Raw genomic sequence first — 16,604 nt, 5'->3', positions numbered from 1 at the left:
AGTCTTTAACTCCTTTAATTCAGCTGGGGCCATTCGGTAGGGTGCCTGAGATATAGGTGTCGTACCAGGAAGTGAATCAATAGTCAAATCTATCTCTCTTACTGGAGGTAAGCCAGGTAGTTCATCAGGAAACACATCCGGAAACTTCCTGACCACAGGAATATCCTCAATACTCAACACCTCCCTCCTTGTATCCACCATGTGTGCCAAGTAAGCCTGACATCCTTTATTCAAAAGCTTTTCAGCTGTTAAGGCCGAAATCAGGCAAGAGGAGAGAATATTCCTTTCACCACGGAAAGTAATTTCCGGTTTTCCTGGACTTCGAAATGTGAGCCCCGAAAAAATGTGTCAAGCTTAGTGAAGATCGTACGATAGATTATTCAGAAATTTTTATAAGGTGAAATCCTCGATTTAAGGATTGAATGATAAAGTACACGACTCGACGAGTTCGTGGGAATTTTCGGAGGATTTTTCGGATACCCAAGCTATCTATAACGATTTTCCGAAGTTGTAGGATTTTTGAAAATGAATTAAAGAAACAGAAATTTCTGCGGTGCAATCCTAACCATCCATAAATCCATCGCTTCATCCTAGCCATTAAAATAGATTGAGCTTGGGGTTATAAATACCCTTGATCAGATCAAGGATCGTGATCGATTGCTCCCAGAAAGCTTGAGAGAGCATCAGAGCTCTCTAACCCAGAGACAACCGCGACCCGAGAGAGAAACCCGACCGGAGTGACGCCGTCCGGCCACCGATCGACGACGCACGACCACCGATCTCTTCCTCTCGTCATCGTCGTCACGTCTGCGGTCTCGAATCGTCCATGCACCAGGCTAGGAGGGAGAATCGACGGTGAGAAGGTTTGACGGCTCCGGCGAATTTCTGGGATTTTCGGCCACCGTTTGGATCGCATTCGGTATGGAAATTCCTCCTCTGGTCTTCCTCTACCCGTCTGTGCAATTATTTTTTGATTTGGATTAAGTTTTGATGGTTTGCGTTTCTGGGTAGCCACGGCTTTGCCGTGTTCTTCGACGCCAGTGAATCCTCCGGCACTTCTGGGCTTGCTTGGCATACGAAAGACGGTCACTTCTTCGAGCCCTACAAGTCTGGGTAAGTAGTTCTTCGATTTGGTTAGTTTTGAGGAATTGTGTCAGTTTGGCTCTAAAACCAGTATGGGTGCAAACTGTGTCTTTTGAACGTGTGCGCAGGCGTGCCAGCATCGTGGGGTGCAGTCGTCGGGGGAGTCCCTTGACCTAACTTCTTCTTCAAGCGTTGCGGACGAGGAGAGCACCAACCTAGTCACAAGGTTCTTTTCTCTGCCTTCCGGAAAAGGACTTCTTGCCTTACAGGTAAGGGCTTTGGTTGTGATCTCTTCGCGTCACCGAATCGATACTCAACGTTGTAGGTTGAGCAGAGCAATCACTGGGAAGTTCTGAGAAAGCATAGGGTTTGCCAAAGCGTATCTTTAGCTTCGCTGGGTTGCGAGGGCATTACCCTTGCTTCGCTGGTTTGCAACTAGGTTGCAGGTAGGTTTGCTCCGGAGAGGCTTGATAATCTGTCTGATTAGTTGATTGAAGAGTTGTCCGTAATTCATCCTTGAAACTTGGTATTTATACCTAGGGTTTCGACTGTTCCTTACCATAGAAGGATTATTGATTGAAGTTTCCTATTCAATCTCCGCTACTTGACTCCAATAAGGGCTCGTTTTCCTTATGGATCTTGGAATGGGTGAAGCTATAACCCAAACCCAAGTAGGCTTATTTTTGGGCCGCAGGTATCGGCCGGCTATGCTAAATCCACTAAAGGATCTTGCCAAAAATACTTTTGGGCTCAAACATTGCCCCCCAGGCCCCGAAATCAGGCCCGCGAAAATGTGACTGATTGAAGGGAACTAAACGACACGCCTATTGATCGAAACGAGACCATTAATGAGGGTTGCGTCCATTCGCTTTGCAAAACGTCTTCTCGTCGCATCGTTTCCCTCACAAAATCTCTTATTTAAATCCCGCAGCCACTTCAAACCTGTCACATCAGAAACTGTTTCAGTCTCCTAAAAACCAGAAACTCTCTTATTCCAAACATCTTCCTCACAGAAACCCAAAAATGGCTCCCCTAAAGAAGATAGTCATCGATCAAGAGGAGGAACTCAATGATAAGGCCGACCACACTTGGGGAACCAGCATCGGTGCCCGCTGTCGCATCCACACTACTATCCAAAGACCTCTACTTCTCAGGCTCCCAAATCATCACGTCGGACTGGGTCCAACGCAGCGAGATTCCATTTCAGCCGACGCTATCGCCCTCTACGGTCTACCCATTCGTCGACCCATTCCGGTCCTTCGAAGGACCCCTGGAGATTTCAGCAGTTGGGGTGCGCAAAAACATCGAGCGAAAATAGGGCACTGGCTATCCTCGATCAGCGCGGTGGAGCTTTCCTGGTATCGCGAAGCGCGAGCGCGAGATCTGGCTCGCTGGAACGCGGCAGGTATTACCCATACTATTGATTTATGCTTTCGCCTCCCGCGCGGCGGCAATCGCTCGCCGCCTTTCTCTGCTTTTGGAATACTGCCACCAACACCTTCGATTTTCGATTTGGCCAAGTTCGTCTTCTGCACCTCTGCCAACAAACCCACTGGTCCTTGGACTTCTCTGGCAACGGCCCTCTATAACGGCCGCCGCGTAGGACTTGGACAACCAGTGTTGGGTGCCCTCTACTGCACTCTGTACCAGGCCACCATGCATTCCTTTCAGACTAGCATCTCTGGCCCTTTTTGGATCCTTGATTTCTGGATTCAAACTTAGTTTCCATATTTTCGCCGCGACGATATTTCACTGCTTCCACCGGTTGATCAACTCTTGGGTCAATGGCTCAGCCGCGAGGCAAGGTACACATCCCCTCCTTATTCCGGGGCTCCTAAACCCTAAACCTTCTGCACAAAATGCCCTACTGCGACTTAGTGCTTGGTAGAAGATTTCCACCTCCACTTGAAAATGGGTTCCTTCCCGGGGCTCCTGACTACAGTGATCGCGCGCGCTTGGCTTTTCGCCGCACAATCTCCTGTTCAGACATTAGGCTTGTTGCTGATGAACTTAGTTACGAGCTTTACGCTCCTAACCACTTCGCTCGCCAATTTGGCCTCATCTAATTAGTGCCATTCCCCCTCTATGATGCCTGGAACTACAACACTTCTTGGCGCAGAATTGGCCCCACTACTGGGCCTCTACCAGCGCAGAGCATGCTTGCACTGGTCGATCTCCCTGACTGGACTAATGACATTGCTCCCGTGGATGGGAACACTGAAGGATACGAGCGATGGTGGTCAGAAGTCTCTGTCAACTGCTGGAGACAACGGGACGACGAACTATTCGCGACCATCTTTGAAGAGCTGAGATATCCTTATGATGCTGATACAGAGTTGCTCGCTCGCTTTCCTGAAGATGAGGCACGACCCCCGCCACCTGAACCGGCTCCGCGACCCGCGCGAGCTCCTCGCCCGATCCAGGCTGGGATTGTAATTCGCGAGCCCCCTCAAGAGGTAAGTGCCTTAGATTGTTCTTCATTCTCTCTGTCTGCTTTTCCCTTTTTAACTCAGACTTTATTGCATCAGGGAAGTGTGCCACCTTCTGGCAGTCGTACAGTTAATGCTTCTCCGGCCACTGGCCAGGCCGCGAAGAAGAAAGCAATAGTGATGGAGCCTGAAGTCGAAGACTCCTCCTCTGACGATGATGATCCACAAACAGTAAGGATTTCCCCTTTATCAGGTCTCGACGCTTTCTTTCCAAGTCTAATTTTTTAATCCTGACAGATTTCCGCCGCTTTGGCCTGAAAGCGCAGTCGCTCTGATCCTCGAACTGATCCGTGGACAGAAGATGAACCACTCGCTGATCGACTAGTAATACACTTAAAGCGAGTACTGAACTCTTTGTTTCATATGTACGACCGTGTAACGCTCCTCATTTACAGGTTCGTCGTAGGTCCTCCAGACAAGTTGGGGAAGGATCCTCCGTTGCTGGCGAAAACGCGTCTGCCTCACACGCCCAAGCACCAACTGGTTCCAACAATCCTCCACCTCCCATCAGTGCTACAAACAATATGCAGTTGGCTCTGGTACCAGTTCAAGTCATAGACGACAGCTCGCCTGAGGTTGAGGAAAGAATACCACTTCCAGATACACCTCGCGAGCCACCAACTGCAGTACTCACCATGGAACAAGTAGCGCCTGATTCGGTTCCAGTTTCTGGTGAGGTTGATCAAGAACCAATGCCAATAGCAATTCTCCACGAGCCGCCTATTCTAGAGGTACACCTTCTTGCAAACAAGCCCTATATTCTGATTCCTGCCTTAATCTTTTGACATTTTAACCATTCACTGAAAAGCAGAACCCTGCCCCTATCGAGGAAGTGGCTGCTGCTACCGTAGAGGTGCTTGGCGAAAACCCGGCTGAACCAGATGGTGCGGACGCGGATAACCAAGAATCTGTACCCGATGCCCCCCAAGTACCTGAAGTAGGAGATGGAGTGAATCCAGAGCCGGTGCTGGAGGCGGTTCCTGTCACGGAGTCTCGAGGCTCCTGTTGCTGCTACCCCAAATCCGCTACCTGCGCCTCCTTCCAGACTGGAAAGGCTAGCTCGCGTTCTTGAAGTGACTCCTCTTGGAGTTATAGATGATGCTAGAGAAGGTCTCCGTCGTCTCCTGGGACCTGATATTCTGATGCCCGGCGCACCCGCAAGAGCCTTAGAGTACCTGAGGGTACTTCTCCGCGAAGGAGCCATTACTGAGGCCCAGTTCATCGATATCGATCAACTGCTGCAGGATCTCCCCCAATGGCTCAATGAGAAGGTGGCCGCGACCGCGCAGGCCAGGCAGACCCAAGCCCACTATCAGACCCTTACTTAACAGACGGACACTTCGCACGATTTCTTAGGCAACCGGGGTACTCTCATCAGGGATCTGACGCTTACGAGGAACCATCTCAGGTCCCAGATTCAAGATCTTCAGGCCCAATTAACCGCTATAACGGCCAGGCTCGCCCATGAGGAAACCCAACTGGAGCAACCCTTAGCCGCTTTCGAGACACTGTCTCAAGAATTGGCCCAAGCTCGCCTGGCGGCCCAACAAGCTGCTGCTGATGCCAGCTTTTGTCTGGATGAACATTTCCTCCGCTTAACTTATGCAGGCCGAGGACTTTAGGCCTCTAGTGTTAGGCCCATTATTTTGTATGAACAATATTAATATTAATATTATTATTTATGGTTTAGTGAAATATTCAGCCCACTTTACCTGGCCCAAATATTTTTAGATTTACAGGCAGTTAAGCGCTCAACTTTGCCTTTATTGCATATTAAAACCGTTTGAAAAGCTAACCTCGAAATGGAGCGGTTACCTCCTCGAAGACTGCTCCGCTTCCCACGCGTCTTCAAATTTCTTCCTTTCCGAGATCATAGCATTCAATTCTATTGATATTCCCATTGATGGCGTTGAAATTGCTTCAACTGCCCATCAAAAGATTGAAGCCACTGAGGTTGGCCCTATAAATATCTACACTTTGGAGAAGTGAACACATATGCAAACATGGCTAACCCAGAAATAACTCTGCAAGCCCTGCTCCTTTTCCTTCTATTTCTGAAATCTTCTCCTTACGATCTCGCCCTTAGCCTTTAAATCTTAGGCTTTATGGCTTAATCTCAATGCCTGGGTAGGCCTTATGGCCTAATCTCAGGCAACCTCGTGTCTTTGGTTTATGAAAGTCTGAATGGAACATCCTAGGTTTTGGATAGGCTGAAGAACACGAGGAGCTCCTAGCGCGGGATCTCTCATTCTGGAGAGTCCCTCTCCTCAGATTTCCCTGAGCGGAGCAAAAAGAAGAAGGGCGGAAGGCCACTCGAGGCCGATCGTTCTTCTTCCGCAGTTTACCTCCTAGGTCTGACGCACCGACTTCTGTTTTTCCCCTGGAGGTAGATGAGGCAACTGGGCTGCACTAACGCGCTGATTCCATCTCCATCCCGGAGGATAACCCACTAGAAGGGTTGGGATGGATTATTTCCTTCCATCTTCTTCTAGTACAGACTCTAGCAGCTGCAGCCCGGACTCAAGAGATGTGGGTGAAGAGAGGAAGAGTAAGAATGATCATCTCACTACCTCTTCCTGCCGCAAGATCCAGAAGCTCTTAGAAGATCTGAAATCCTTATGATTTAATTTTTAGCCACTTTTGGCTTTGTAAACCGCAAATGTAATTTTTTGAACACATTGTACTGCTTTTGGCCGCAAAGCCACTTTATGAAATTTTCTGAGTTTTGTTATTTGCTAAAAAATTATAATATAATAGGGCCTCTGGTATAGGCCCTTACATATATTCCTAACACATATTGTCAAGAACATCGCAAGAAAAGTTACAAAATAACTGAAAATTTTACTGCAAAACGTAATGGCCGCAATCAAGGCCTAGATGCATAGAGTGGCTCCAATGCCTCATCATCCTCAGACTTATCCTGGTGTATGCTAGAGTCATCTACATTAACATTTGCAGATTCCATGGCTGCCCTAGTACTTTCCCGTTGGTCAAGTTGCTTTGCTCCTTTTGTTGTAAACTCTATATGCCTTACTGGTCAGAGAATAACCTAAGAATTAGGGTCACTGCGAGGAGTTGGCTTTGGCTAGGTTTTCTTTGAGGATATAGCCCTCGTGTGTTCAATGTTAGGCCTCTTACCGCCCGTAGGGAGTTGTTTTTGTTCCTGATCTAAGGTACACTCTATTAGCAGTATAACATGCAAATTGCCTCAGCCAAAAAGTATTGCGCTATTTTTGCATTTACTAGAGGCCATTTCGAGAAATACCCCCTTTTCCCCGTTTTGTTGAGCGGCAATAGAGAATTCATGCTTGATTCCTTTTTCATTACAATACTCAGCAAAAGATGCATTCTCACCATGATAAGTTCTGAGTCGAATGATGCAAGCACCGGATGCATCCTTCTCAGTTTGTATTCTATTGCACATTTGCTTTTGAAAGCTTCTGACTTATCGTGCAAGAAGGATACCCACGAGAAATCATCTACCAAGGCCAATATAGACTTCTTGCCACCAATGCTTTCTGTTTGCATTGGACCTACCAGATCCATGTGCAACAGCTCCAAGGGGTGACAGATGATGGAAATGCACTTGATAGGTTTATGAGGGCTTCTGGTCTGCTTTCCCGATTTACATCCTTCACATGCGCCTTCTTGCTTGCCTCCCAACTTAGGCAATCCTCTCATGGGTCGTAATGGCCGCAATCAAGGCCTGGATGCATAGAGTGTTGCCCCCCTAGTGTTCTTAGGCGGAGCAAATACATGAGAATGAGGCCACAGAAAAGGCCTAAAGGAAAGGAGGGAGCAAGCCAAAGAACACTATGTTTGCCCCCCTGTCCCAAGAACAGGCTGATCTAGTGGGTCTTCATATTCCCAGACACTGGGGTAATACTTCTTCAGGAACCTGCCGTTAATGGGGTTGCGGTGGAGGTCGCCATCCAAATCTTTGAGGTGAAAAGCCCCGCGTTCCAGAATTCTGTGAATAACAAAAGGTCCTTCCCAGCGAGGATTCCATTTACAGCGGCCAGTCAACTTTTCACCAAATGGAAGGACTGCCTTCCAAACGAGCTCACCTTCCTTGTAACTGCGACCACGCGTCCTCTTATCGTAGGCGCGAGCTATGCGTTGCTTTTCCATCACTAAGTTGTCCAACGCCTCTAAGCGCTTCTTGCTAAGGTCTTCATGCTCTTGCCACATAGCCTGGACATAATCTTTGCCGATCAGATGATGTTGATCTTGGACGCGCAGAGATTGAACATTGAGTTCCAAAGGCAAAACTGCATCGTGACCAAACATGAGCGCATAGGGCGTTGTGGCTGTAGGATTCCGCTTGGAAGTGCGATAAGCCCATAACGTTTCATACAATGTGTCGTGCCATTGGCGAGGGTTTTCATCAAGCATCTTCTTCAGGAGGGTGATAATAATCTTGTTACTGGCCTCCGCTTGGCCGTTGGATTTAGCGTAGTAGGGTGTGCTATGGATAAATTGGATGCCTAAGTCGTTGACGAGCTTCTCTACGTCGCCACCCATAAATGCTGCCCCCCTGTCTAATACCAACACTTCAGGGATGCCAAACCTACAAATAATATTTTGAAAGATGAATTGGCGAATGGTCGCGCCAGAGGCCTCCTTCAAAGGCTCAGCTTCCACCCACTTGGTGAAGAAGTCAGTAGCGACGATGATGAACTTGTGTTGGAGTGAAGAGTGAGGGTGAATCATTCCAATCAAGTCCAAAGCCCAGCCTCGCGCAGGCCAAGGTTTAATAATAGGTTGCATGGGAATATTGGGGATGTGCTGGACTGGTCCATGAGCTTGACAATCTTGGCAGCCTTTCGCGAACGTGATACAGTCCTTCAAAATGCTGGGCCAATAATACCCATGTCTCCTGATAAGCCAGCGCATCTTTGGACCCGCTTGATGGGCTCCACAGACGCCTGCATGTGCTTCGCGCATTAATCATTTCGCTTCGCGGCCATAGATACACCTGAAGTCGACGCCATCTTCGCCACGTCGGCGTAACTCGTCGCCTCTAAGGAAGTAATTTAATGCAAGAAAACGGATCTTCCTGTCTGCAGGTCTGGCTGCTTGAGGTAATCTATCAAAGGGATGCGCCAATCGACGTCAATAGGCTCTAGGACCGCGACGACCGGATCGTCAGGCGGGTCAGGGCGCACAAGCCACGAAGGCAGCGTGCGTCGCTCAACCTTCAGAATGCGCTCGCGAACCCCATATTTCAATGTAATGCCCGTAGCCAGTTGAGCGAGTTCATTGACAGCGAAGTTGCGCTCGCGAGGAATGTATTCCAAATCCACGTCATCAAATTGGTCCAGAAGTTCAATGATGCGACTCAAATATGGTACGAGCAAGCAGCTTACACACCTATACTTCTCATGAAGCTGATTTATCACGAGCAAAGAGTCACCGCGTACCTGGACGTCTCTCACTCCTAGCTCCAGTAATACCTCTAGGCCAATAATGAGGGCCTCATACTCTGCTTGGTTATTGGTGCACTTAAACTCCAACTGGAAAGAATATGAAAAAACGATCTCCCGCTGGGTTTTCCAGAACAATCCCTGCCCCTGCTAGTGTGTCTGTTCTTGAGCCGTCAAAAAATAATACCCAGGGCTGAAGGGAGACTGTGGCTTGATACCAGACAGCATATTCTAGAATGCATGCCAAATCTGGTCGAATTGTGGTTGTGGTCGCGATTTCTAACTCTTTCACCGCGGGGAGATCCAGAATAGGGTGATGTGCCAATAAATCTGCGATGGCCTGTCCCTTTACTGCTTTCTGTGGAACGTATTGTAGCGAGAACTCGGATAAGGCCAGTACCCACTTGACAATGCGACCTCTCAGAATAGGTCGCGACAGCATATACTTAACCAAGTCGGTTTGAGCAATAATGCAAGTAGTAAAGGATAGCATGTAGTGCCGCAACTTGCATGCTGAGAAGTATAGTGTAAGACACAGCTTTTCCATTGGAGTGTACCTTGTTTCGCAATCTGTAAGTGTCCTACTGAGGTAAAAGATGGCATGTTCAACCCCTTCCTCATCATCTTGAGCGAGTAGGCTGCCAATGGAAGCCTCAGCTGCTGAGATATACAGTTTCAATGGAAATCCAACTCTAGGTGGAACGAGTACTGGCGGGCTCGCCAAATAGGCCTTAATTTTTTCAAAAGGCTCTTGATGTTTAGGTTCCCATACGAACTCGTTCTGTCCCTGCAACTTCAGCAGTGGGGAAAAGGGCTGGATTTTACCTGCAGAGTTAGAGATGAAACGTCTCAAAAAATTGATCTTACCCAGCAATCACTGTAGCTCTTTCTTTGTTCGCGGGGGAGACGCGTTGATAACTGCGCTTGCCTTATCCTCAGGAACCTCAATTCCTCTCTGATGGACTATAAATCCTAGAAAGTCACCTACCTGAACTCTGAAAACGCATTTGGCTGGATTCATCTTGAGCTTGTGTTGCCGCATGCGCTCGAAGACCTTTCTGAGATCTACGATATGGTCTCCTCTCTTCTTAGACTTCACGACCACGTCATCTATATAAACCTCTAAAATCTCCCCAAGGATGTCATGGAAGATCAGGTTCATGGCTTTCTGATACGTTGCCCCAGCATTCTTCAGTCCAAAAGGCATGACCACGTATTCAAAAACACCTGCGAACCCTGGGCAACGGAACGCGGTCTTGTGTCTGTCTTCCTCCGCGACCGGAATCTGGTGAAACCCTGCAGTTCCGTCCATGAAGGACAACAATTCATGTCCTGCTACTGCGTCTACTAGCATATCCGCGACCGGCATGGGGTAGACGTCTTTAGGCGTAGCGACATTAAGGTCTCTGTAGTCCACACAGACCCTCATCTTGCCATTCTTCTTGCGGACTGGCACTATATTGGATAGCCACTGATTGTATTTGGCTACCCTGATGATGCCTGACTTGTGCATTTTTTCAACTTTTTCTTTGACCAGAACTTAGGTCTCAGAGTTCATCCTTCGCGGCTCTTGCTTCACAGGCCTCTTGTCAGGGAGTGTGGGCAGCTGATGGCATACCAAATCCGACGACAGGTCGGGCATGTCTTCATATTTCTCCGCGAAGCAGTTTTTGAATTCCAGTAATAAGTCAATGAGCCTTTGTTTCTCACTAGGCTCTAAATAAGCGCTAATAGCCACTTCCATAGGCTCATCTGCTGTTCCAAGATTGACCTTCTCGGTAGGGTCCCTGACCTTAGGAGGGGTATCATCCAGCGCTGTCGGAGCCAGCTGAATCTCTTCTTCGTCTTCTTGTTCTTGGTCAGAGAACTCCTCGTTGACAATCTCTAAGGTCGCGATTCGATCATAGGCCTCATTTTCCACTAAGTACGATGATAGTCTTTCGTACAATGAGTGGAAGGCCTCTATCCCTTCCTCTGGAAGGTCATAATCCATTAATCGTTTAAGGGTTTGGGCACAGCGTGGCCAGGCCTTCCTTTGCAAGCGTGAGCCCCCACTGTGCCAATTCAGAGGCCGTCACCCCTGTGGGGCGGCCTTTGTCATCGATGCCACTGACCTGCAATGGAGTAATAGGCTCCAAGTAGTACCTGGCATCTACATAATTCGTGGAAACTGGGAATGGGCGAGGATCCGCTTTAATCACCTCAGCTTTATCTGTTACCCTGTTCCACATAATCAGTTCCTGATGGAGAGTTGACGGAACACAATAACTCCGGTGGATCCAGTCTCTGCCTAGAATGGCATTGTAAGCCGCGTAGCAGTCTGTTACAAAGAAAGCATAAACTCCCTCTGCGGGGCCTAATGTTTTTGTTACAGTCCCCGCGAAGTTCTTCAGCGTAAGAGAGGTAGACTGGATCTTCTCTTTCTTGATCCCAAGAAAATGCATGGTTCTTGTTGTGATGACATTGACCGCGGCTCCAGTATCAACCATGATTTTGCTAACCTTGGTACCACCAATCTCCGCCGTGATATACAGAGGTCTCATGTGTTGGACCATAGCTGGTGTTGGCCTTGTAAAGCTCATGAAGAACTCTTTGCTGTTGGCATCTTCTGTTTCCAGAAACACAGCCTCTTCGACAGGTGTTGTTGCCGCTGAAGTAATCTGCAAAGGCTGTTCACTATTTTCCTCAGATTCAACACATTCTTGCGCGGCGACTGGCAGTGCATACTTCGCAGAAAGCACGTAAACCATGTTGCAGGAAGTATCAACCACATCTGTCTCATCCATGTCATCTTCGAGGTTGAGCTTGGGCTCGTTGACTGGGATGTTGAATTGCTTAGCCAAACGGTCTACTAATGATTCTTCCGTAAGGCCCTTGACCTCACACTGCTTGTGTTCCTGCAACGCCTCCACCTGCTTTGGGGAGTCCAACCGTAGTTCCCCTGCTGTATTCTCCTTTGGGGGCGCGACCACTACTCTTTGGACTTTTTTAGGTCTCCAGTGTAAAGCTTCTGCAGTGTTGTCCTTGCCCCCCAGTCTCTCAAAAACCGAGGATTTGGTGACTGGTTCCTCGCGAAACAACCTGCGCCTGACATGTGGTCGCCTAATTGGCGAGATTTCTTTCCTAGTTGGCGGAGGTGTCCTTTCTTTCGTGATCCTGCAGAAAACACTAGGCTTAGAGGTGCCTGACTCCGAGCGCGCTTGCTTTTGAAAACTGCGGGGGGCCACCAATGGCTTAGCAGCTAGTGCCTCCATCTCCTTCTGATATTGTTCAGGAGATTTGACCAGTTGCGAAGGCTTGATCAGGCCCTGATCCAGAGCCTCTAGCGTTCGCTTGGCTTCCCCAAACCTGCGCTGCAACTTCCTTTTCTTGGAGGGGCTAATTTCCACTGCCTTCCCCTTCTCTCTGGTGTACCATGTGCCTTCCTTGATGGAGGACGTTGAAGAAGGTGGAATGTACGGCTTGGTCAGGATGTCTTTGTGCTCGCTCTTAGCCCTCTCATCCTGTTTCTGTTCGGTCGTGGCCGCTTTCAGCTTCTTGAACAAGTTGGAGTCCCTTGGGGATGGCGGTGACTCCATCTTATCTTTGGCTCTTAGGCTAGAAGGCTGATAATTTCGCGATGGCGAAGCCCACTTGATTGGCGGGAAAGAGCCAAAGCGAAATGTCTGTTCGACTTCTGCATGCGACACTTGGATACCACATTCTTCCTTGCATCGCGAGCATAGGACCACTGGTGAAGCCTCGCTGACAGGTCTAGGCTTCTTCTTTGCAGGAGTCTCATCCTCTGCAGTCTTCTCCTCTCGACCTTTTGTGGTCAAATCCAAGGTTGGTTTCCTCTGGTTCTTCGTGGTCCAGTTCACATCAACCATATTGACCCCGGTGTCAGGGAAGGGGTTCAGGTCTACTAGTGCTGCCACGGTCGCCGGAGCTTCCACCTGCAAACTACCATTATTGAGCCATACCTGAATCTGGTCCTTTAACTTCACACAGTCAGCCGTGTTATGGTTCCACAAGTTATGGAATTTGCAGTATTTCTTTCCTTTCAGCTGATCTGGTTGAGGAAAATGTCCAAAGTCTGTCTTCACCATCTTCGCGGCGATCATCTTATCCAGAATCTCATGTGCCTTATTGGCATCATATGTATATGTCGCGAACTCAGGCTTGGTGAAGGCTACAGACTTAAGTTTGACAGGTTCCTTAGATATTTTAAATTGCTTGAGGGCTGAACTCTTCCTTCCTGTCAGCTCAAATGCGGAGACATCATTCTTCTCTTCATCATCTTCATCCTGGAACACTTCTTCTCCTTGATGGTGGTAGTAAGGATCATAGGTAGTCGGCTGGTAGTTCAGCGCCGCTACTGTACGATTCTTTCCAGGCACGTATGTCCCTTTGGACGCATTCTTCCTAGCATCAGTCTCTCTGAGGAGGTGCTCAAAGCTACCTACCTCTGTGATGAGCTCTCCCATTGACTGGATCATGCTGCCATGTTGCTTCTTTCACTGGCATGGTTCCAAACCCTTGACTGCCAACTTGACTAATTCCTTCTCAGGAAGGATCACACTCAGTTTGGCTTTCTGAATCTGGAAGCGTTGAAGATAGGCAACAGCAGACTCGATGAGCTGCTAGGCCATCTGAGTGAGAGAAGCCAAATCAACCTCAGGCTCAATGGCTCCGAAAGTTTCCCCGAAGAGCTTTTCCATTGCTAGCCAATCTGCCACTGTTCCCGGTCGGAGCTTAGAAAACCATCTAAAGGCAGCTCCAGAAAGAGAAGTTCCAAAGATCCTGCACTTGAGGATGTCATCATTCTGATACTGGCCGCATTGTACCCTAAACCTGGCCAAATGGGTTGCCGCATTCTCAGTGTCCTCTCCTGAAAAAGTAGAAATATTATATTTTTGTAACCTCTAGGAAAAGGCGCGAGCATTATATGTGGCGGGAAAGGCCCCTCATAAACTCTGTCAAGTTGGGCCCTAGGGTTAGCCAATCTGATCATCTCCTCAACCTCTTCGCGTCTCACGTATTCTGGATCGGGAGGAGGAAGAGGCATCGCCACAGTCTGGCGAGCAGTTTGCAATGGTAGAGCTTGGCTAGCAGTCGCTGTTGCTTCCCCAAGACGAATGGTCCGGGGAATGGTGGACTGCTGAAGCGTCACTGCTGGCGCGGTCACATCTTTTACTAGAGCTGTTATCTTGACCGCGTTGCCGGCCTGATCAATGCCATAGTAATTTCCTGGCAGCTCTTCATACACATTCTCCGCCCCGTCGCTATCATACTGAGTAAACCCGACAGGATCAGCAGGTGTGCTTTCACTGGTTTTCTGAGCCCTACTCTTCTGCGTTGTGGTGACCCGAGAGGGGGTCCCACAGCGCTGCGATTCCGAGCCAATGAGAAACCGACATGTCACGAATGGCATCCCGATAACTCATTAACCCGAAAACGCAAGGCCTTTTGGGTTTGGACTGTTGGTTCACAAAACACTTTCTTGGACAAATCATTCTAGCAACCTAATAACAGATTTTCAAATGCGGAATTCAAAGTGGGCTAAAGGATTTGGGCTTATAATAGGAGCCCAATTTGGAAAATAACAAATCACTAAGTAAATACAAGTATGAGAGACGCGCCCCAGGGTTACGGGTCTCCCAAAGTTTTGTAAATAAGTGAGTAGAAAACAAACAATTAAATAAGAAGTAAATAGGTAAGTTACTTCAAAATCCGATAAGGGACCAAAACCATCTCTTGATAAAGCTAAAGAGAAATGCGCCAAGCCGGGTCATGTGCCTCCCATGTACGCTTCCCGACTACATGCTCGAAACCTGCACACTATAGTAGGGGTGAGCTTTCGTCCTCGCATGCCCAGTAGGGGCCGACCCAACCATGCTAGGTTTGAAAAATAATATACTTGAAAATATTACTACATAATATTGTGCACGTTTATCGAAAATGCTTTAAGAAAAGTGGCAACCACAAACATTTGTTTTCTTTCATAAAACATGTGCAGTATGCTTCACACACTTGGAGCTCCGAGATACTTACCTGCCGGCTAAAATAAGATAAATCAGTGACCGACCTGGTTCGTCCTGAGTACGAGAACCAGCCAACTACTCTGTAGTACTTCCGACTACAAGTAGCGAAAGTGTCCATTTCCTGACCCTGAGTCTCCTATGACTGGTTCACTGTCTATACTCACTTTTTCTCGACAAACATAGGAGCACGGCCCCCTCCGGAGGTTCACGGTTATCGACACCGTGGGATCCCTAGGAATCTACGCGTCTAGGTCCCATTCACTTTCAGGTCACAAGTACACACATACAAGGGTGTATCTCAACATGCAAGTCTAGCCTCGGTTTTCACAATTTGCAATTATCAGTTCTGAAAACACATGTATCACGAGGCATCGACTAATGAACAACCAAAACGTACTTGCAGGCAACATAATATTATACTAGAGCATTCCACATATAACGAAAAGCCTCTAACAAGGAAGGGACAGCTCACCCTACCTGGAAATGGAGTGCTTGCCCACATTCGGGTTCGTTCCTGACTTTCGATCCTTTATCCAAATCCAAGTGCACCCGCTCGGGTCCTTTATAATAAAATTATATCCGATAAGTAATTAATTCATAACTCACTTTAAAATTCACCAAATAACCAAGATCGATAATTATCAAAAACCATTCCCGAACAACTCACTTAGAATAGTAAGCCCATTTGGGATATGGTGATCATACCCCAACCAATAGTATAGTTCGGGTTAAATATACTGTCTACTGTTCCTTTTTATTTCAATGAGGCCATTAATTATTTATTCCGACTTTTACCAATTTGGGAAACTCACTTCTTTCTTAAAAAGGAAAGCGTCCTTATCGCTCCGCTAAACTATCGTCAATCCGAGCGACCAAAGTCGAGTCGATTCCTCACGTTTTACGAGGTCGGTCAACCATGGTCAACTCTCGGAGTTGACTTTTGACCTTTGACTTCTGACTTTTGACCAAATATTCCTTTATTTACCATTATCCTTATTTATTAAAAATAAATAAGTAAATAATTATAAATAAGGTTTTACTTTCACTTTTACCAATTTGCTTCTCCTTTTTCACCTTTTCACTTTTACCATGACTTTTACCTCCACACTTTCACTTTTACCTCCTTTTTACCGAATTTACCTTTACTTTCACCTTCTTCACTTTTTTACCACTTTACCAAGATAAAAACTCATTTAATCCAATTTTTACCATTTTCTTTATTTTCCCTTTTCTTCCAAGAACAAATCCATTTCTTTTCTTCTTCCTTTTCTTTTTCCTTTGGCCAAAACTACACAACTATAATTACCAAATCTTCAACAACAAAATTCCAACACTAAGAAAATTATGCTAATAAAATCCTACTAATTTATGCATCCTCAAATCTCTAATTTCACAATTTTTCCAACAACAACAATAGCTCAACATAAACCAAATCAATCAAATAAATTCCAAAAATTCTAGGGTTTGTCCAAAACCCATTCCTTACCCTTTCTCCTTCAAAAATCACGTCATATACCTTCTCCTTGGCCTTCTTCACCTACAAATCCGTCCATAATCAACATCTCAACCAAAAACTCGAAAAC

The 16,604-nt window shown here is 47.3% G+C and overlaps 2 protein-coding genes across 2 annotated transcripts; one reads left to right on the top strand and one right to left on the bottom strand.

Moving 5' to 3' along the window:
• Nucleotides 1-3,239: 3,239 nt before the first annotated feature.
• LOC133723197 (uncharacterized) lies at nucleotides 3,240-4,644 on the top strand. Its single transcript, XM_062150014.1, has 4 exons — nucleotides 3,240-3,539; nucleotides 3,612-3,743; nucleotides 3,968-4,303; nucleotides 4,384-4,644. The coding sequence occupies exons 1-4, from the start codon at nucleotides 3,240-3,242 to the stop codon at nucleotides 4,642-4,644; spliced, it is 1,029 nt and encodes a 342-aa protein (XP_062005998.1).
• A 2,741-nt stretch (nucleotides 4,645-7,385) lies between these two features.
• LOC133723196 (uncharacterized) lies at nucleotides 7,386-8,096 on the bottom strand. The gene has a single exon (XM_062150013.1). It carries the CDS (start codon nucleotides 8,094-8,096, stop codon nucleotides 7,386-7,388), a length of 711 nt encoding a protein of 236 aa, XP_062005997.1.
• Between the last annotated feature and the right edge of the window lie 8,508 nt (nucleotides 8,097-16,604).

This window comes from Rosa rugosa, chromosome 7, assembly GCF_958449725.1.
Source record: "Rosa rugosa chromosome 7, drRosRugo1.1, whole genome shotgun sequence".
NCBI classification, from domain to species: domain Eukaryota; kingdom Viridiplantae; phylum Streptophyta; class Magnoliopsida; order Rosales; family Rosaceae; genus Rosa; species Rosa rugosa.
Note: the sequence above shows the minus strand (reverse complement) of the source record. Positions and strands in the feature narration are given on the sequence as shown.

Excerpts from the sequence above, each read along its gene's own strand:
- LOC133723197 (XM_062150014.1), top strand. The coding sequence starts at position 3,240 with ATGCTTGCACTGGTCGATCTCCCTGACTGGACTAATGACATTGCTCCC. Across the intron at positions 3,540-3,611 it reads TTCGCGAGCCCCCTCAAGAG|GGAAGTGTGCCACCTTCTGG; the intron begins GTAAGTGCCTTA and ends TTATTGCATCAG. Across the intron at positions 3,744-3,967 it reads ACGATGATGATCCACAAACA|GTTCGTCGTAGGTCCTCCAG; the intron begins GTAAGGATTTCC and ends CCTCATTTACAG.
- LOC133723196 (XM_062150013.1), bottom strand. The coding sequence starts at position 8,096 with ATGGGTGGCGACGTAGAGAAGCTCGTCAACGACTTAGGCATCCAATTT.